Below are 19,601 nucleotides of genomic sequence, written 5' to 3' on the forward strand. Positions count from 1 at the left end.
TGGCGGCGGTTCAAATACTGAATTACAAATTGTTCAGTACATCACACTGAACACCGTCAAGTCTACCTATAGATTTATAATGTAGGCCATAACATACTGAGTCTACAATGGATTAATAAAGCGCCAACCCTAGTCCAATAAGTCATACACGCAAGTCTGAGTAATCCAGAACAATGTCTTATCTTACAATGCTTTATTCTACAATTAATAACTAAACTATAAACTGAACTTTTCGACCAAATGGGCTTTCCCAAAGCAGCACTGTTCATCAACTCAGTACCGCACTGATAACAGCCATCAATCTTTGTAGGTCATTGACCTCTAGGTCTAGTCTCGCTCATGAATTACCCAGTCTCTAAACCAGTGGTATTCAACTTTTTTCACGACGTCTGACGCTATAAGCACTAAATGTGGACTTTCACCCAGTCCCGTCTTTTAGTCACGTTCACCAAATTCTATTTCGAAATCCAGTGTAACGCTATAAGCACTGCCTTTGAACTTTTACCCAGTACCGGCTTTTAGTCATGGTCAACAAACGCTTTGGAGTCCGGTTCATTTGAGGTCAAGAAGGTAACATCAGGTCAAATGTTTGGAAAATGCTTGTTTTTAACGTTATTTATGATTTTAAACCTTCACCTGACCCGAATAGCCCTAACCGCCGGCATTTCTACAAGTCTGCAAAAAAAGATAAAAAAAATTAAATTATTTTGAACTATTTGACATTTGACCTTAACCGACTCCAGTGCCGCCAGTTTTTGGTGTTTAAGTATCTGTATACCCACCTTTTCCGTCTGTCCCGTCTTTTAGAGCTCGATTTCCGTATTTCCGTCGTCCCGTATTCCCGAATTTTAGACGTGTCCCCTTTTTAATATCGCAACCCATTTTAGCAACTTTGCGACCCCTTTTCAAAAACTTTCGGTATTCATACACAGATAAACTTGTTACAACACACTGACACGCTTTACCAACTAAGAGTTTTGATGTTTTGACATTCGTTTGCCCACGTGATGCTGTGGCACTTGCATTGAGTTAACTTCTGTATAATGACGTAATAAAGCATTTTACTGGGTATTGTAATGGTCATAGTGGGACGCAAAACAAGTTACAAATCAAATAGTTTCATTGTGTTGTTGGTTTTATTTTGTTGTTGCTGATAAACATATACTTTTTTAATGTTTATCAAAGGGCCTCGCGACCGCAAGTAAAGTGGCAAACGAGGTTGGAAACCACGACTATTCTTAACAATACATTTCTGGTGTGCTAACCTGTTGCTTAAACCAGTGGTCGTCAACCTATGGGTCGCGACCCAAAGTGGGGTCGCCTAAACTTTTTCTGGGGTCGTAACAAGTCGCCGAATTTAATTTATTGCTTTTCAAAATTGATTACAGAAAATGAAACTAATATGATGTTCTTTTAGATCGCAACTTTTGCTCTTGTTTTGTGGTACAGCTTGTTACCTCCTTTTCGTGGTAGTGGAAAAACAGAAAATGCCCTTATCGCGTAACAATGGGTTTCGACAACGTGTATTATGACTCAACACTAAAAGTTTGTATTATTTAAGGTGACACCAGAACGAGTGAATAGTTATTTGTGCAACGTACCCTACTATGCCAAATTTTTCTAATCCCGTTTTCAACCACGTGGCTGTGTGAAGCAGGATTTAGTCCAAGGAGTGTATTAAAAACGAAACATCGTAATCGATTGGAAGTGGAGCATGACATGCGGTTAAGCTTGTGCAAAGTCAAGCCGTGGCTTCAAAAACTTGTGGACAGTATACAGGCGCAAACATCTCACTAACAGTGCAAATTAAATGTTGAACAATTTGACAAGTTTGTGTTCCGAAAATTGGGTTTATGTCTTAAATGAAACGCCTTAAAAACTTTTTTCGTAATACTTTTGTATAGCCATTTTTTCGTAATACTTTTGTATCGCCATATTTGTTTGTAATTATGTACAGCTTGTGTAATTGTTCTTTTGGTTGAGCATTACTAAAAACATTTTTCTCAGTGTTGAAAAAAAATTGGGTCGCATGTAAATTTTGATTTCATTTTCCCTTAAATTGGGGTCGCCTATAAAAAAGGTTGAAGACCACTGGCTTAAACCTCGCTACTTTTCAGCTGCTCATACTGGGCTATTTAGCCAGCGAATAAAAAAATATCTATAGGACAAGGTATACATATAGGCTACCAGGCAGTGATAAAAGTACAATAATGTTCTTTTAGACTGGTCCGGCATTGTCAATATCAGCCCGGAATTCCAACAACATTCAGAACGTGATTAATATCTTAAGAGACAGCACCATAAGCATCTAAGACGTTGGTACCCCATACTTATGGGGCTCGTGTCAGGAGAATTAGTAGGTATAGCGAGCGTTGAAACTAAACATATTTTCGTACTATTGTGATGTTTCCATTCGTAGGAGACGAAAACAGTATAATAAATCAGACTTGGCTTTCCATTTTAAAATTGAGACAACACTTAGAATTTGTTTTGAAAAGTTTCTGTGGTGCACCTTGATATCATAATAAGCGCACGTTTGTTCATGGTTAACGCAACTCCAGGTCATCCTACGGGACGCTACATCGCAGAAGGTGAAACAAGCCTAACTCGTTTAACTTTAGCGGACGTAATATATACTATAACCAAGTATTGCTCATCCAGCAGTTTTATTGTTTTTATTGTTTTATTGTTTTTTTTTTGTGTGCTTTGCATTTTGTCGCTTTATAAGAAATTTGTCCTGCAAGATATGTCATTATCCTGATGAAGGCGTCTTGTATAGCAGGGGTCGGCAACCTTTTTTGCACTGCGGACCGCTTTTGACAGTGAAATTTTATTGCGGACCGGTCTTCAAAAAACTATAAATATTTAGCAATAAAAACGCTTAAATTAGTTTATCATCCAGGGATACATGGGCAAATTGTTTTATAGCATTTAACCTAAAAAATTATACGGCCCGGTAACGAACTCCTCGCGGACCGGTACAGGGCCGCGGACCGGCGGTTGCCGACCACTGTTGTATAGGACGTCGAAACGTCGATTGATTACAATAAAGCTGCTGGATGAGTAACACTGGGTTATACATTATGCCTGGCAGCAATAGCCTATTTCATTGAGACTTGACTTGAAATTGCGACTGACAAGACACTAGCTATTTAGCAAGACTGGGACCTTGGTCGAGTAACGATAAGTAAAGGAAGTTTTATAAAATTTTAGGCAAATATTTTTGTACACAAACGACAAAAAGTTACAGAATGAATATTTCTGGCCCTTTTAACTGGTTACGTTGTTTTTTTACACAACAACATTGCTCTGGTGTGAATATCAGACAAGTTCAAATCAGGCTTGCAACCAGTGATAGAATCTATATATTCCGATATCCTGATCTCCCGAATTATCGAAAATCCTGCTTCATGGTACATTTTTTGGGCATAAATGCTTACAGCTGAACTTACAATGTATTCACATTCATTTTCGCGACCAATGGCCTCAAACAAATCGAACATGTTCATTTTTTTCCACAATCTCTGTCCATGATATGCAGGATGGCCAGTAACCAAGCATAAAACCATAACTTTCTTAGCCCCAAGGTCGGAGAAAACATTACCCTGGAGACAATGTAGAAATCTTTTTCTTGCTTGATGTCTTGGACAGTTCTCTCCCACTATAGTTGGATGCTCACAAATTTTATTCCTCTCTTGAATCTTGGCCATTGTTAGTCGGACCATTTTCCCATGGTTGTCAAACACCCCAAGAGAAATATTATCATCGATGATAGTTTTAGCTCTTGCAGTGGAAAACAAAGAGTAAAATTGTAAATTTACTTTAAAGATTATTGCTAAAATGGCTCTTGGTGCAAAGTAAGTCTGAATAAACTTGTCAACTTCTGGAAGATCTTCTTTTGTAAGTTTCCTGCAAGTGAAGTCTAAGACAGATTCCATTTTGCTCGTTGCTTATGATGACCTGAAACAAATTTATTCAATATCAGGTGAAAAAAAAACATTTTTGGAATTTCGCATTATGGTGTTTAAAATTATTTAGACCAAGTTACTAAGTATTTTTCAATAATACGCCTAATATAAAGCACTCGCTCACAACTATAAAAAGAAAAATACAGGTAAAATCAACTAAAACTAATCCTTGCACATAGAAACAAATTTTAAGTTATACAACATTAGCTTTTTTATGTTTGACTGTGCTTGCGTAAGCTTTATATACATGCGGCTATTCATTTTTCGTAACACATAGACTTGGTGTAAACTGTACACTTTTTCTTTCTCTGGCACCTATTAGTATCAAGCTTGCATGTTTTGTTTGCAGGTCGCTAAGTGGTACTCTTTTTGTCAAGTATAGAAGCGCCAATGTCGAGCTCAGTGCAACCCTCTTATACTCACAATGTTGTCGGGACTATAGGTACATAAAATAACTATTTCTTTTGGTGCTTTTGCTTTGCGTTAAGTTAAAATTCCCAGCCGAAAGTACAAGCCCGAATCCCGACCCGAACCCAAAGTACAATCCCGAAACCCGAATCGTTTTTGAGAAGCTCGTTTACTTTAAAGCAGGGGTATGCAACCTTTGTTACTGTGGGGCCAAATACAATAGCCAAAATTAGATCGCTGGCCACACCTGTGTATAACACAAGGTGATTTTACTTTGTTGCTTACCAAACGTGCTACAAATAACTTCAAATAAAATTTGCATTTGATTCTAGCCACATATTGCCTGGTCGCAGAAGCATAACATCAGGCGCATTAATTTGCTCAAAAATATATAGTAGATAGACTCGTTTGTCTGTACATTTGAAATCCAAGCGTCTCTGCGGGTCGCACAACCTTTAATCAAGGGCCGCATTTGGCCCGCAAGCCGTAGGTTGCCCACCCCTGTTTTGAAGCCTCAGAAAAGACCAAGACAACAAACGCAATGGACAATAATAGACAGAGGGTCCTGAACAAGGCGTTTTAGGGCTGTTTGACATTAGGTCAGGTATAGCAACTAGCTATACTTAGCTAGTTAAATTTATTTAAAAAATACTGACACAGAGTGTAAAGTCAGGCCCGAATCAGGCCCGTTTTTTTGAAGAAACGTAAGCCCGAACCCGGTCCAAACCCAAAACCCTGCCCAAAAAGCCAGGCCCGATTTACTATGAAACACTATTCACCCCATATAGGCTAACTTGAGGTGCGCAGGTTTTGTCAAAACGAAAACGAACCATTTAGGGAGCCAAGTTTATTTTTTTATACGTTTGGAACGCCCTTCCTCTAATGGTATCTACATACAACTTGTTTTGTTGGTGAGACGTTTGTTTTTTTAAATGTATTACAACGTTCCTGCTCTGGTATTGTTAAAAAATATTTAAATGCAAGTTTGACTTTTATTGCACGATATTGGTCAAGCGGGAGATTAATAACACGAAAAAACAACAAAGCAAGTTTGGCACTTAACTGACATCATATACTCGTTAAACGCTTAAAAATCGACAAAAAGGCATCTTGGTTGTGAAAAAATGCCTGTTTTGTCTACACATATGACAATAATAATTTATCTAATCGTATTCAGTTTTACTGACATTTTTAACGATTAATTAGTGGAAACAATCGTAGAATTTCATGTTTGATTCAGCTCCATTTGCATTTATTGCACGGCGCCATAATTCCATCACACGTTCGGGTTTTCCCCTTGCATGGCAAAACAACTTATTGGTCTGAGAGGTTCGGGTTATTTTCAATCCACTCTTGATTCGTAAAATACCAGTAACGTACACGTCGTCCAAGTAAATCTACAACGGTCAATAAGTGTTCAAAAATATTTCCACATTATCGGATAATAAATGTTTTTTTTTAGTTGTAGGAGTTTTGACAAGTTGGGGCACAACGAATTTGATCGGTTATAATTTTTTGCAACGTGTGCAACGCAGTGTTTAAAATCGGGTAGAGTTGGGGTTTAAGTCGGTTCAGGCTACGATTTGTTTCACCAAGAAACTAAAACTCAACTTAACAAAATTCATATCGAGAATACAGGCCAAAAATGTGACATCTGTATGTTGAAAGTTAACTGGAATCTATTCACCTGTGGAGTAACTTGAGAAACTTGCAGCAAATCGCTAATGACATCCCGAGAAGCAATCCAACAACCACCGAAGCAAAATTCGGGCCACTTTCGGAACGGGTAAAGCTCTTTGGGCACCCCATACTTGCCGCTACGCTCCACTGAAGCGTGTCTTACAGGTTGGCATAACAACAGGCGACTGGGAGGAAGCACTGCCATAAAAATCATAGGCTGACTGTGAGTATTTTAGGTAGAGCTACTAACACTAGTACAGAAAAGTTTGGTAAACACCAATAGATGGCGTAAAGAGCGCAGTTATTTAAATTAACAGTGAGACTGGGTTAGGGTAAGGAACTAAATTCAACGGTAAGAACTAAGTTTTTTAGATTAATTTTATTGTTATGAAACCTCATCCCAACCCTAATAGTCCTGCCCGTCAGTATTTTTTCACAAATTGCATTTTAAATATTCGCAATAGCTCTTTGCGCCACTTAACGGTATCAAGCAAACTTGTCTGGTGTTAGCTTTTCCATATATTAGAAAACACTTACGTTCATAGTGTTTATATTTTGGGGCTGTCCATTCTGAGTATAATGTTGCCGAGAAAAATAACATGTTTATGACCCGACAAGGGGACTTTTTGAATATTTACGTACGTTGATGTAGAATATCGTTCAACAATCTTCGAAGAGACACAAACATATCGTCGTCACACTTTACTACGTACGCCGCACGGGGGCAGTGTTGAGCAGCCCACTTTAATCCCATCAGTGCTTTCAGTGTGATATTTCTGTACATAAACAGATGTTGTAAAGCAGTGGTTCTCAAACTTTTTTGACCGCGACCCAAATCTGAGTTTTATGAACATCTCACGACCCAAGCCTCAAACATCAAAAAATGTAACAGTTTCGAGGCCACTTTGTCGCCGCATATGAGTCTGCCCATTTCAAAATGGCTGCAGGTTTAACGAGTTCGATTCGACAATACTACATAACACAACACATATTGTGGCTTTGCAGCACCATGATCATTGATAGAAGTGAACCCCAAATCTAAAAATGTTTCTGTGTACGAATACTTACTCATCCTCAAACGCTAACTGGTACATCTCCGCGTTCAGTTTTGCATGATTAACTTTTATTTCCCGTTCTATGACGTAACAATCGCCATGTGCGTAACAGCAAAAATCAGAACGCTATTATCAGTATGTTGCAATGATTAGTTCATTTCACTGTGCAACGTGGTCGAGTGAGGGGACTTTACTACTACAACATTAAGCAAATTCGTTTGTGTTTACTTAATGCAGTAATAGTTCGTTTGGACAGAATTGAACCACCATAGCGCGACCCATTTTTTGACCCTGCGCGACCCATGTTTGGGTCGCGACCCATACTTTGAGAACCACTGTGGTAAAGCATACAACAAACCACGATCGTAAGTTTGGTTTCGTTAAAACTTAACCGACCCACGGTCTTCAGGTAAAATATACATGTTCAAAAAATATGTCTGGTTTTGCATTTATCTACTGATTACATCTGATCCAAAATTGCATGTTTTCAGTAGGTGTCTTACCTGTAAGTTTCATAGAAATCTTCTTGTAAAATATCGCCATGTATTTTAATCTCTTCTGCCAGTTTTGTTTGAGTGGTTTCATTATGGGGATTTCCCAGAAGAAAGACGACCTAAATTTTGCCAAAAAAGTGTTAAATGTAGTACAATTTAGTACAGGGGTCGGCAACCTTTTTTGCACTGCGGACCGCTTTTGACAGTGAAATTTTATCGCGGACCGGTCTTCAAAAAACTACAAATATTTAGCAATAAATACGCTTTAATTAGGCTATGATCCCCGGGATACATGGTCAAAATGTATTATAGCATTTAACCTGAAAAATTATACGGCCCGGTAACGAACTCCTCGCGGACCGGTACCGGGCCGCGGACCGGCGGTTGCCGACCACTGATTTAGTAGATGGTTGGTTTTCGACCTAGTTTATATCGAAGCCTGCTTTAAAATGTGGCAACATGTAGTTTAGCGTTCATAGTTCAATTTAGTGATCTAAAACCCAAATGCGAGCAGACCCATATTTAGCTAAACTTTTATGGGAGGTGCAAAGAGCTGAATTATTAATTTAGCATGGGTAGGGTTGATTTTGTTTTGTTTTACTGATTTCAAATGACAATACATTACCAAACCATAACCAAACAGCCTTAACCATCAGAAATTCAAATAGGTTTTAGTGCTCTTTTCTCCACCTAACTAAAATGCTTATAACTGTGAGTCAATACTTTTCCACCATACATAATTAGCTTCAGTAAAACCCCATTTACCTTTGAAAGCAGTTTTCCCGACGATGCCCATGTTTCTCTGATCACCCGACGATGTTCAAAGTGTGACGCGCTGCTGTGGACCAAGACTAATATCAGAAGAGGGGGTTTCCGCGTTTTACCGGATACTTTTCCCAAACTGGTTCCATATCTAGCAAAAAGTAAAACACATTTTTAATATTTTTTTGCCCGGTCCTGGTTGTTTTATGTTAGGACTTTAACAGGTTAAATCAGAGTTGTTGTTGGATTCAGGCCGGGCTTTTCCGGTTCAGGTCTAACTTATTCTTTTGTAAAACATATACTACCTAGTTGCTGGATAGAACGATAATGCCCATAGCCCTTGAACGTCTTGTTTAGGCCATTGCCTATTATTGTCCACTGTGTAAGTCTCCGGGCTTATACTTTCGGGTTTGAGCCGGGTTATGGCGTCGGATTTTGGTTCAGGATCGAATTGGGGACTCGCTTACAACTCTGTGTAAAGGTTTATTTCAGGCAAATTTTGCACTGCAAGATAGAAAAAAAGCTTTGAATATTTTTTTGATAAATACTAAACGTAAGAGCCTGTGTAGCTCAGTTGGTAGAGCGCGAGTCCCGGAAAGACTCCTGTCGTGGGTTCCAATCCCACCCCAGGCTAGACTTTTCTAGCCTGTTCTTTGCCATGTGGGAATGCTTGGAAGACCAGCTGATTCGGTACACGCCTTTAATAGGCCTGGCATACTATGATAAGTGGATAACTGCCTTACTTTATCGTTTCAGATGATAGTTCGCATGAGTCTTTGAGGTTCGGTTGAACAATGTACCGAAAATTATGTTGAAGAACTGTTGAATTTTGAAGATACTCGTTGGGAAGTTGCAGCAGTTCGTTTTCGATATTAGTATCCTAATAAAGCAAACCGTTACATTGTTGTTTTTTAACTTTCCAACGTACTGGCAAATTAACTTCTAACTTCTGTGGCATTTATAACTAAAACTTCTGATCTTTAAATTATGTTTTGTTGTAACTTAGTTTGCTCAGGTTGGGAAATTTAGCATGAGAAAATACTTTACTTACCTCAGGCTCAATGGCAACGATCTCTTTGATTTTAATTCGTCCGTTACCTGTCCCTAGTCTGCAATCATTAAAAAATAAAGATTTACACAATAATTTAAAACATGCCATCTTTAATACAGTGACTTACTGTTTTAACGTTGAAAGAGCGAACACAGACCAAATCGCTAAAAATGCGAAGAAAATAAACCGTACATTCCACCAGGTGGGAGCAGAGAGAACAGTGACCATTGGTTCATGAAGATATTGCCCAAGAAAGGCTTGTTACAAATATTAGCTTCTCACGCTAGCTGTATTTCAACACCACTCTCGAACTAAGTTCTTGGTCCATCTATGCAACAAAACAAAAAAATCGCACGAATTAGCTTTCTGGTAGATAATGCCCGAGGATATAAAATTCTATGAGTAACGTCGGAATAAACAAAGTTAGATTCACTTGTGATGATTAAGCCGCCCAAACGATCGTATTCTGCTATAGGCCCCATCGGGTTGTAAGATTAACTTTACTTGAAAACAGATGACTGATTTTCTCTTTACGTTTGCTTAGGTTGCGGTAATTATAATTTTTGACTTTTGTAACTAGCAGTTTCGTTCCATTAAGCTTCATGCCACACAATAAAAGGCTTTAAACTTATATCACGTATACTTATGATGGAACAACACAGTAGGCCTATAGTCAATATTTAATGAAAAATTTTGCAAGTACTAACTTACATGCACTAATAAATCAAACCCATACTAATTCGTTTGCAAAAATAAACTTTTTCAATATTTCTACTCTTTTAACTGACTAGTGGGCGACATTTTTCCTTAAAGCTGATGTCATTCCCTCAAAAAAATAAAGCTATCGAAACTCGTCACCTTTCTACGCTTACCAATAACCGAAAGTTAACAGTAACCGGTTGGCTCGAACTTGGTTGTAAGCCTCGTCGTTTTATTGTACGTGTCGCCCTGGGCTACTTTGTTCTGCGCACGAGCGACTTTTAATTGTGACCATTTACATTCGACACACAGGTCGAAACAACGGATCTCTCTTGACTACACGAACCGGTTTAGCGTTATTCAAAAATTCCCCCCTATTCATGAACAGGTCAAGTGTCAAAAAAATGTTTTTGCAACAATGGGGAAATCTTAGGAAGATACATTGTTCAAATAATATAAATTTACAATGAATAAATTCTGTTTGCAACAAATATTCTTCTTCAAAAAGAAATCTTAATTGTTTTACAAGATATTTAAGGTGACACATGTTTTTTCTTTGTTTTTTTTTATAGTAACAGTAATTTTGATCGCATTTATTGGGGTATAAAATTAACCGCTAGATGGCAGTAGCACACAACATGATTTTGTGCGAATACCTACCAAAATTTTAATTTTGCACACTTTCCTTGTTTTTACTTGCATTTAAAATACAGCGGTAGATGATAAATTCGGAACAGATTTGCCTTATAAGCTTATATTGAAATTCACAGGTTTCGGTTTAAATTCGGTTTCGCTTGGGCATGTACAAATTAGTTTCTTGTTTAATTACATTTCCAAGTCTTTAAATAACTCTGAATTATTACGTCATAGTCACAATGTATCTGTGTTTCGTGTTCGGTGTGTTCATTACAGTGAAACATTTGTGGTTGTGAATGAATATGAGACTGTATTCGTGTTCACTGTTCATTTGTCATTTGGTATCATTGCGACTTGTGTAAACTAGACCGAGTTGTTTAAACAACTTGGAATTGTTTTTTGCCAAGATATTGAAAATGTTACGAAGTTGTTTTTTTCATCAGTTTTACTCCTTAGTTATGACATCTTTATACTGCCAAAACAGTGCTGAATATAAATGGTTTTTACTATTTTTAGGATAATCTTGTTTTTGTGGGTTACTGACCAGAATACAGGCCTAACATTCATTGATTCATATATCAAGGCATTTCTCAATTAATATGTCAAAATTGCTGCTTTGACTTGGAAGTGAAGCCAGATTCTGGTTGAGTCAGAAGTCATTAAGAATAACTTATTAACTTCAGAAATTTCACTTTATTATACCAACATGCAATTACTATTTGAAGCAATCTGCACTCTGCAGAGTGTGGCAGCTGCACAGGCTGTTTTTTTTTCTTCTAAATCTTGCACGTGAACTTACTGGTCGTACATGCAGGCATGCAGTACATGTTGGTCCTGCACGCCCGAGATCTCGTCAGGAACTGACATGTTCTGCAGACTGGCATTTGAAACTGTCTTCCCTGTTCATGTTGACTTAGGCATTTTGGTGGTTGCAACTATAACCATTATGATTTGGCACAACAATTTTGCCCCAATCCTGAATCAATTAAAGTCATATGTGTGTCTCAAGTTTTAGTAACCGGTGTATTAAGTTTAAGACTCCCGACTTATTAGCATGTCTGGAGAAAAAATGGTTTGAGTCATATCAGCACGTTCAGAAAAAAAATACTTTACTTTTCACTGGTCAAACAACTTTCACTTTGGTTGAAAACAAATATTATAAACTCCAAGATAGAATTTCAAACAGTTTCTTTCAGGCCCACATCCAGTTTTGATGTCGTAAATTTGTAGCGTTAAAAAAATGTTTTCACCTGCCTACTACTGTTCATATATGTAACAATGGTTTTACCATCGATAAGTTGCATAAGTAGGCATATCGTGGCATAAAAACCAATCTATGCTAAGTCCCAAAACTGCATTTTCAAAAAAACAGAAAAATAACTTTTTTGCACAAAAACTTCTAGTGAAGGACAGTTGGGCTAAGGTAACATTGCAAATAGTAAAATAAATGTGTTATCCCACAAATAATGCAGACATATTGCTGTAATTGCAATTTGATGTGCATTTTTGAACAATAGTTGCAATTAAGGTAAATTACAGAATTTGCTCTTTAAGTATGACACCCAAATAGTGTACTTTTATATTGTTTTTGTTCATGTCTCTTCTTTGTGTACTGATTTGATAGTGGGTTCTAATAAAAGACATTTATTGTAAATAAAATCATTTCCATTATTGTTTAGGAAAAAAAGTAATCCACTGATACCACCCACCCAACAGCTTATCATAAATTTAAGCTCTAAAATGCCGCTGCTATACAGTTGTATATCGCGTGGCGATGTTATTCTTGTTGACAAACAATTGTCACCTGGTGACCATCAAACAACTGCAAGAGGAATTCTTCTGGACCTGTCTACTGTAGGAAACCGGAAAACCACTCTGCCACAAGATGAGTATGTATTAAGGCTAATTGCTAGTTTTGCAAGCAGAATTATTGTCATTGACTTAATTATTGTCCCAATTTTTTGATCTTTAATTTGTGTCCTATGCTAAGGAGAAATAAAAGTGTGGATTTGTATTTCTGCTTGTTTAACGGTGAAGACAATACTGGTGTTACAAATTTACCTGCAAAAATGACCTCTTGATTTTGTCTCACATCTGCATATACATGTAAAGTACAAAAGATAAACCCCTAATACTTAAAAAATAAGATTTCATATACTTTGTGAAAATGTCAGGTAGACGGAATATATATATACTCCCTGTAAATTCATTGACTGATACTGTTACTTGAAAAATATTTTCTATTCTCAGTTCTTTATTGTCATAAACAGTGAGTGTTTAAGGCTATTCAATTTATTCACTTTTAAATCAAATACGCTTTGTCTATTATTTTCATGTAAAATTTGTTAATTAGAACCACTGCTATGTTGTTTAAATTGTTACTTTTAAGATTTGTTTTTTGGGAAACATTACCATATGTGACATCTAACATGTATCAAATTTTTAGTCTTCTTTTTCACACCATGACTGAGAGTGGACTTGTATACCTTTGTGTTTCGGACAAGCAGATGGGAAGAAGAGTGCCTTATGCCTATCTTGAACAGGTTGATAAACAAACAATAAAACTCAATGAACTATATGTAATATTTCCTTTGGCAAATATTTACATGTTATCAATCTTTACATGAACTGTCATTGCGGGTTTATCAAATCTTACATGGGGTATATTTTGGTAGTTAGAGGGGTCCAAAAGTTTGTTGTCATGCTCCATCTTTATCTCTTTTCTTGCAATGTTTATTCATATAAAGCTGTAATATGCTATGATACTTTTGTTGGCTTTCATGCATTGTATGATGTCGGCCGTATGTATACACAACAGTTTTTAATTGTTATCCTTAGCATAAATGTATTTATTTTATCAAATATACTAACTGTAAGGCCATTCATTAAATAATATGTACTATTCTGTTAAAAAGATGGTAGCAGTCTCCCTTTGAGTGGTATTTCACAAGTAAGCACTTTAGGACTACTTCCTGTTAACATGCTTAAAAACCATATACAACACTGTGCCAGTTTACTGTGTTATTATAAACAGAGACTAAAAACTACTTTTCAAGTCTTGCATTCTTTGTGTAGGTGCAAAACAGGTTTTCTCAGACCACTTCTTTGGTGCAGCGATCGTCTGGTGCCTCTGCTTTTGAGTTTAACAGGGACTTCAGAAACGTTCTGGCAGACCTTATGGTATGTATACGATATAACATTCTGTTTTACATCATTATCCCCTGAATGTATTTTTCTGGGATTGTTTACTAAATTACATAATGACTTGTATAAAAGGTAACTTTTCTGTTCAAACAAAATTCATTTGCTTTGCAGGATGATTTCAACACTGGAAAGGCTGACAAACTCACCTCAATGCAAAATCAGGTGTGCTCTTTTATACACTACAAAAATGGTTTTTGATGTATGTCTTTGTTATGATCGTTAAATGCTGTCCCTGTTATGTGACCTCACTTGCCATATAATATAAAGTCTTGAACGTGACAGTCAGTGCATTTACAACATGGTGTTTTGTACAAAGTTATAAAAAGGACTCACTTGACAATTAAAAACATTTTCATTCCTCCCTAATATACTACATGACAACAACATTTAAAATTGAGTATTTTATCAACTTTGCAGGTCATATCCTAAGAACTTAACTGTCTATCGACAAACCACGTGTGGAACTTAAAGTGAATTCCTCCTCTCAAGTTTTAAAATTCCTCCCCAGTTCTGCATGTTCCGCATAGTTTATTAACAATCTTTTAGTGATCTATGGTTCTAAAACTTTTGTGGTTTGTAGGTTGGAGAGGTAACGAACATTATGAAGCAAAATGTTGAGAAAGTTGTGAAGCGTGGTGAGGGAATTGGAGATTTGTTGGACAAAACTGATGAACTTGAAGCTAATGTAAGTGTCCTTGGAATACTTAATTGATATTTGATAAAGAACGTTCATCGTTTCAATAATCAGTTGACTTATTCATATGTTTTTGTTGCATGTTTGTTAGTGTTTTAATGACTGTTGTCAGGTTTTTATTGCTTTTTAGTTGATTTGAGTCTTTTTTGTAATAGCAAATAGGCCTATTTTACCTGTATCACAATTTTAAAGAAAATTGTAGTTTAAACAACTGATCTTTACCAACATATTTGCTTAACCAATATTCTATTAATTTATTCCTAGAAAAGTCATAGTATGCCAACAGCCTGGTGATTTGTCTTTAAAATTGTTCTAGTGCTCAACTAGGATCACTTAACATAAAGAAACAATTTCACAGAGTTAACACATTTTTCCTTTGTTCAGTCTCAAACCTTCAAAGTCACAGCCACCAAACTCCAACGCAAGTACTTCTGGCAGAACAAGAAAATGTGCATTATAATTGTAGTTGTGGTCCTTATTATAATCATCATTATAGTACTTGTGTCTTTGTCTGCCACAGGTACAATCTGATACATACATTCAGGACCTCATTGTGTATTTTATGTGCCTTTCCATTTATTTGTTCTGGACCATCACAAATTAGGTTTTGTTGTATTTTGATTACTGCTCTAATTGTGCACAATTTCTCAAAATGGGAAAATAAATGATAAATGTTTGCTTCTTGTTTTGATTGTAATGTGTAAATTTTGCCACAAAACTGTTGATATTTTTATTTCTCATATAGTTCCATTAAATGTTATCCTATTATGTTTCTGGCATTATCACTGAAATTTCCTTGAAAAGGCCTACAATGTATCAATTTTGCAACAATGTGTATATACAATGCATATTAATGAAGCGGTCTTCAAAACTTTTCAAATTATGTTTTAACAAGACTTGCAATGAAAATGTAGTAGTGATTGTGCCCACATTTTTCCTTCTTATGTCATTCTTTTTTATTATGCAAAGTGTACTTAACATTCCCAATTCTTTTGCAGTTATTTCAATTATAACATTTAACATCCTTAAGAAGTGTATGAAGCCTCTTGCTTTGCTGTGTATTTTTAGTTTTTTTTCACTGGTTACAAATAACAGGAGATTTTTAACAGTTACAGCAGTTTAACTTAATTCAAACATTTTTTCCGGTGCAATATGTGATGCATTTTCTTCTTTTTGCATATACTTCTAATACATACCATATAATTTAAAACTGTCCTGGGAGTTTGAGAGGAAAGTATATGAAGTACATATTATTGTAGGGTTTGCACTAGCCTGTTCAATGGAATATATTTTTGCTGTAAAGTTTTTGGAAATGGTCTTCCGGACGGTGTACCGGTGTTTTGTCAAAATAACTTAATAGTTCGGTAAAGTCTGACAAATTGCCCAAATACGTTAAAATAATAAAAATCTCTATTTAGACAGAAAAAATAGCGCCACTAGTGACAGATATGCACGTTTGTTTTGAAAGGTTTTCTTCATTTTAAGAAGTTTTGTAATTTCTCGAAAAAATTTCCCGTTTTTGCACCAACAGCGCTATAGCTTTGATAGAAATGGCAACGAAAATAGACAATGATATTCACGTAACGCTTGAAGATCAGAAAAAGATCAACTTGTTCGCCCGGAAAAACGGAAGACTGAATGAGCTTCGAGCAGATGTGGAAGAGGCCAAAAAGCGTTTGCAAAATATCGAGGATGCAAGTGACGATTTAGAGCTTCTTGATGACGAAGAAACCATTGGCTACAAAATTGGTGAAGTTTTCATTGACCATTCACTCACTCACACACAGGAATTACTCGAACAGGACAAAAAAAATGTCGAAGAAGAAATCACAGGACTTAAGGAAAGCATTGCAGACGTAGAAAGTCTGTTGAAGAACTTGAAAGTCCAATTGTATGCAAAGTTTGGCGATAATATAAACCTAGAGGAATAAATGAAAGTTTTTGATATCAATTTTGTTGTTTACAAGAAAGGCAACAAAGCGAAGTTTGTATTGTGTTCGCTACTATTATAGGTTTGAATTCTAAATGCCAAATGTGTATAAATTCTTAAAAACTGATGCTAAAAATTTGTTTTGAAAAGTGTTGTCGCAACCTAAATTGTTACCACCATGCTAGATCTTGGTTAGTTATTTGTTGAAAGGTTACATATCATTTTTGTTGACAAGGTTTAAATAGAAACAAAATGCTGCGTGCATAATGTTTGTGAACTTGTTAACAAACCTGAAGTATTAGTTGGTTTAAATTGTAGGACTCTTAATCTTTACATTCAAATATTGTTATCTGAACCATTGCATGATTGATCTGTGTTTATTACATTATGTGTATACCACAAAATTATGGATGTAATGTTTTCCAGATAGGACACACAAAAATGAAGGTTATTGTTGCCAGTCACCAGAAAACTGGCACTAAAACTTTACATCAAGCTTTAGAAATTCTTGGTTATAGTGTCTATGATTTTTTGGAAAACTTCTGTTTACTTGGTAATGAATGGGAAAAGATTCTCCATGGAAATGCAACAACTGCTGATTTTCAACAAATGTATAAAAATGTGGATGCCGTCTGTGACCAACCTTGTTTAGTTTATTGGGAAGAAATACACAAAGCTTTTCCTGATGCTAAAGTAAGTAGTGTTATATCTTTGTTTTTTAACAAGTTGGCCGAGTAGTTAGTGCAACCGCCATTTGATCACAAGGTCATTGGTTCTAATCCCATCGGTCGATTGTGTTTCCCTGAGCAAGAAACTTAAGCGGCGTTGTTCCAACCCAGTGGTTTCTAATGGGTTGAACTAAACAGCCCTACGATGGACTCATTGTGAGCATAACACATTCAGGCGTTGCCCGCCCACCGAGGATAAAAATGAAACAGACAAACAAAAACACATTTTTAAGCAGTGATTTTTAACCCAACTTATTATGAAATATCTTCAGAGGTAAAAAAATATAACATAGCTTTTTGGTCAACCATTGAAAGTCAATATCACAACTTGGGTTTTTATAATTAACTGACTTTTGTATGGTATATATATATATAGCTTGTTTGTTTTCTTCTTGAATGCTTTTAATATATTTTGTTGTTTTAAGGACATTTCCAAATAAATGTGCTAATAGAGGAAAATACAACAGCAGGAAATGTGTTTCTGTTAAGCTTGCAGTAAAATGCACTAATTTACCCCTAATGTATCATTTTGGTTTTTGGAACAATTTAGTATATTCCTCAGATCATATTGTCAGTGAGAGATGAAGAAGCATGGTTTAAAAGTTTGGTGGGTCAAGTTGAGGCAAACGATTCGAACTACTTGCTCTGGGCAATATTCTTATTAGCTCCCTCAGCATGGAAAATGATGAGGCTTGGCACAACTGTTGGTACTGTCTAAGTTGATTTGGTGACTAAAGAACTTTTTGTTGAATTTTCCTAAAAACTTAATGTGTTGAGCACAGCAAGGCTATCTCTTGGATTGCAAGGATCCATGTTCAAACCTCATGTAAATGAAATGTATGCAAAATTGAGTTACAGAAGGCATAATGCACATGTTATTCAGGTTTGTACTCTTTAAACCTTGATAACTTTTTTTCACTGTGAAACTAAAACTTGATTTACAGAACGCACCAAAAGACAAGCTTCTGGTTTACAACATTAAAGATGGCTGGGAGCCTTTGTGTAATTTCCTTGACAAGGAGATACCTCCGGTTTCATTTCCACATAAAAATAAAGGGGGGAATATATTTGATGAGCTTATTGCGTCACATGGAATTTTTCAGAAATTAAAACAAGAGGCAATCTATGTAGCCAGTATTATTGGTGTTGTTAGTGCCATTGCAGTTGGTGGTATACTCAAATGGAGAGGGATATTGTGCATATAAATAATACATCAGTTCTTTTTTTTTCTGCTACAGCTTGTACATCCACTTTTGCCAGAAAGTTCACATCCTGTAGATATAGTAGTAATGTTACACCATTACCCCGAATCAGCAAACTGTTGTTTTATGTTGCTAATCATGTTTTTTTATCACAAGGATGACAATGTTTGGTCATTCTTGACACCCTCAATTCACTTTCAGCCCCCAAATGTAAAAACAGTTTTGTGTTAATTGTTAGCTTCACAAGTCACCCGCTGCTAAATCCCTAATTAGTCAAATTTTTCATGATGTTTAAAGTCGACACAATTTGTATAAGATGTGTAACTAGGTTTACTGTTCTATCCAAAGATGCCAATCTACATCTCAGGCTTTGTTCCACAGGTTGACCATTTTGTTCGACTAACAGGGTTCAGAAATGGTTTTAAGGTTGAAAGTTTGCACATTGCTATGTTTAACCAAATGGCCCCACAAAACCAAGCTAGTCCAGTAAATGGAGTTACCTATTAAACAATGTCTGAATTGCAGGTTGGACATTTGTAGATCATTGTAACCTACTTTAGTGAAGCATTTTTGTACCCATCATTTAAAGAAATTGGATATTGAAAGATTGTTTTTTGACCTTAGTAATTTCTGTGTTTGACCCAATGCATTATCAACAACTTTGCATACTTTGTGCTTTTGTTTCAGGAAAAAAATGGGCATTTTAAATGGTATAACTTCATGACATATTGTGTATGTGCAATGGTAGTTTGGTAAAAGCTGCTGTTCTTGCTAATTTGTTGCTATTTTAGTTTTTCAGAAAGTGTATTTCAGTCAGTGCTTTTATTGGTGTTTTTGAAACATACTTTGTTAATCATTGCCATTTAATGGTGCACTTTTAAGTTTCTAATGAATTAAGCAATCTTCTTTCTCCCAATATTTTTGGTGTTATTTTGTCACTCTTGAAAACAATACTACTCTTTTATTAATGAAATATTACCCAGATGCCCAATGAGTGTTGTAAAATGTATACATGGTTGTGATTTTTTATTTGTGTATTTTTCATGCTTACTTCTTCAAATAAAATAAGGCTGTGTCCCGAAAATGAAAT

General features: G+C 36.1%; 4 protein-coding genes across 5 annotated transcripts; 3 read left to right on the plus strand and 1 right to left on the minus strand.

Annotated features, from left to right (window-relative positions):
• Positions 1 to 3,823: 3,823 nt before the first annotated feature.
• On the minus strand, positions 3,824 to 10,253 carry LOC145233594 (beta-1,3-galactosyltransferase 5-like). 2 transcript variants are annotated; one of them, XM_080098349.1, is made up of 9 exons: positions 10,130 to 10,253; positions 9,546 to 9,746; positions 9,419 to 9,476; positions 9,111 to 9,247; positions 8,371 to 8,518; positions 7,615 to 7,724; positions 6,699 to 6,832; positions 6,064 to 6,254; positions 3,824 to 3,960 (listed from the first exon to the last, which is right to left on the minus strand). In XM_080098349.1, exons 2-9 carry the CDS (start codon positions 9,644 to 9,646, stop codon positions 3,877 to 3,879), a joined length of 963 nt encoding a protein of 320 aa, XP_079954475.1. In that variant the 5' UTR covers positions 9,647 to 9,746; positions 10,130 to 10,253; the 3' UTR covers positions 3,824 to 3,876. The 2 variants fall into 2 exon arrangements, with proteins under 2 accessions (XP_079954475.1, XP_079954474.1); XM_080098348.1 differs by lacking the exon at positions 3,824 to 3,960 and adding an exon at positions 5,349 to 5,773 and having other exon boundaries at positions 10,130 to 10,247.
• Positions 10,254 to 10,961: 708 nt separating this feature from the next.
• Positions 10,962 to 15,861, plus strand: LOC145233919 (vesicle-associated membrane protein 7B-like). Its single transcript, XM_080098688.1, has 6 exons — positions 10,962 to 12,642; positions 13,200 to 13,296; positions 13,829 to 13,933; positions 14,069 to 14,119; positions 14,538 to 14,642; positions 15,036 to 15,861. The coding sequence occupies exons 1-6, from the start codon at positions 12,494 to 12,496 to the stop codon at positions 15,180 to 15,182; spliced, it is 654 nt and encodes a 217-aa protein (XP_079954814.1). The 5' UTR covers positions 10,962 to 12,493; the 3' UTR covers positions 15,183 to 15,861.
• Positions 15,862 to 16,110: 249 nt separating this feature from the next.
• Positions 16,111 to 17,008, plus strand: LOC145233750 (prefoldin subunit 4-like). The gene has a single exon (XM_080098525.1). It carries the CDS (start codon positions 16,202 to 16,204, stop codon positions 16,580 to 16,582), a length of 381 nt encoding a protein of 126 aa, XP_079954651.1. The 5' UTR covers positions 16,111 to 16,201; the 3' UTR covers positions 16,583 to 17,008.
• On the plus strand, positions 16,962 to 19,601 carry LOC145233749 (uncharacterized). Its single transcript, XM_080098524.1, has 4 exons — positions 16,962 to 17,274; positions 17,872 to 18,016; positions 18,092 to 18,192; positions 18,254 to 19,601. Exons 1-4 carry the CDS (start codon positions 16,969 to 16,971, stop codon positions 18,512 to 18,514), a joined length of 813 nt encoding a protein of 270 aa, XP_079954650.1. The 5' UTR covers positions 16,962 to 16,968; the 3' UTR covers positions 18,515 to 19,601.

The sequence above is a fragment of the Phallusia mammillata genome, chromosome 6 (assembly GCF_965637545.1).
Source record: "Phallusia mammillata chromosome 6, kaPhaMamm4.hap1.1, whole genome shotgun sequence".
Taxonomy (NCBI): Eukaryota; Metazoa; Chordata; class Ascidiacea; order Phlebobranchia; family Ascidiidae; genus Phallusia; species Phallusia mammillata.

Excerpts from the sequence above, each read along its gene's own strand:
- LOC145233919 (XM_080098688.1), top strand. The coding sequence starts at position 12,494 with ATGCCGCTGCTATACAGTTGTATATCGCGTGGCGATGTTATTCTTGTT. Across the intron at positions 12,643-13,199 it reads ACCACTCTGCCACAAGATGA|TCTTCTTTTTCACACCATGA; the intron begins GTATGTATTAAG and ends TCAAATTTTTAG. Across the intron at positions 14,643-15,035 it reads CTGATGAACTTGAAGCTAAT|TCTCAAACCTTCAAAGTCAC; the intron begins GTAAGTGTCCTT and ends TCCTTTGTTCAG.
- LOC145233749 (XM_080098524.1), top strand. The coding sequence starts at position 16,969 with ATGTGTATACCACAAAATTATGGATGTAATGTTTTCCAGATAGGACAC. Across the intron at positions 17,275-17,871 it reads AAGCTTTTCCTGATGCTAAA|ATCATATTGTCAGTGAGAGA; the intron begins GTAAGTAGTGTT and ends TATATTCCTCAG. Across the intron at positions 18,193-18,253 it reads ATAATGCACATGTTATTCAG|AACGCACCAAAAGACAAGCT; the intron begins GTTTGTACTCTT and ends CTTGATTTACAG.
- LOC145233750 (XM_080098525.1), top strand. The coding sequence starts at position 16,202 with ATGGCAACGAAAATAGACAATGATATTCACGTAACGCTTGAAGATCAG.
- LOC145233594 (XM_080098348.1), bottom strand. The coding sequence starts at position 9,646 with ATGGTCACTGTTCTCTCTGCTCCCACCTGGTGGAATGTACGGTTTATT. Across the intron at positions 9,477-9,545 it reads GCTCTTTCAACGTTAAAACA|ACTAGGGACAGGTAACGGAC; the intron begins GTAAGTCACTGT and ends TAATGATTGCAG. Across the intron at positions 8,519-9,110 it reads CTATCATCTGAAACGATAAA|ATATGGAACCAGTTTGGGAA; the intron begins GTAAGGCAGTTA and ends ACTTTTTGCTAG.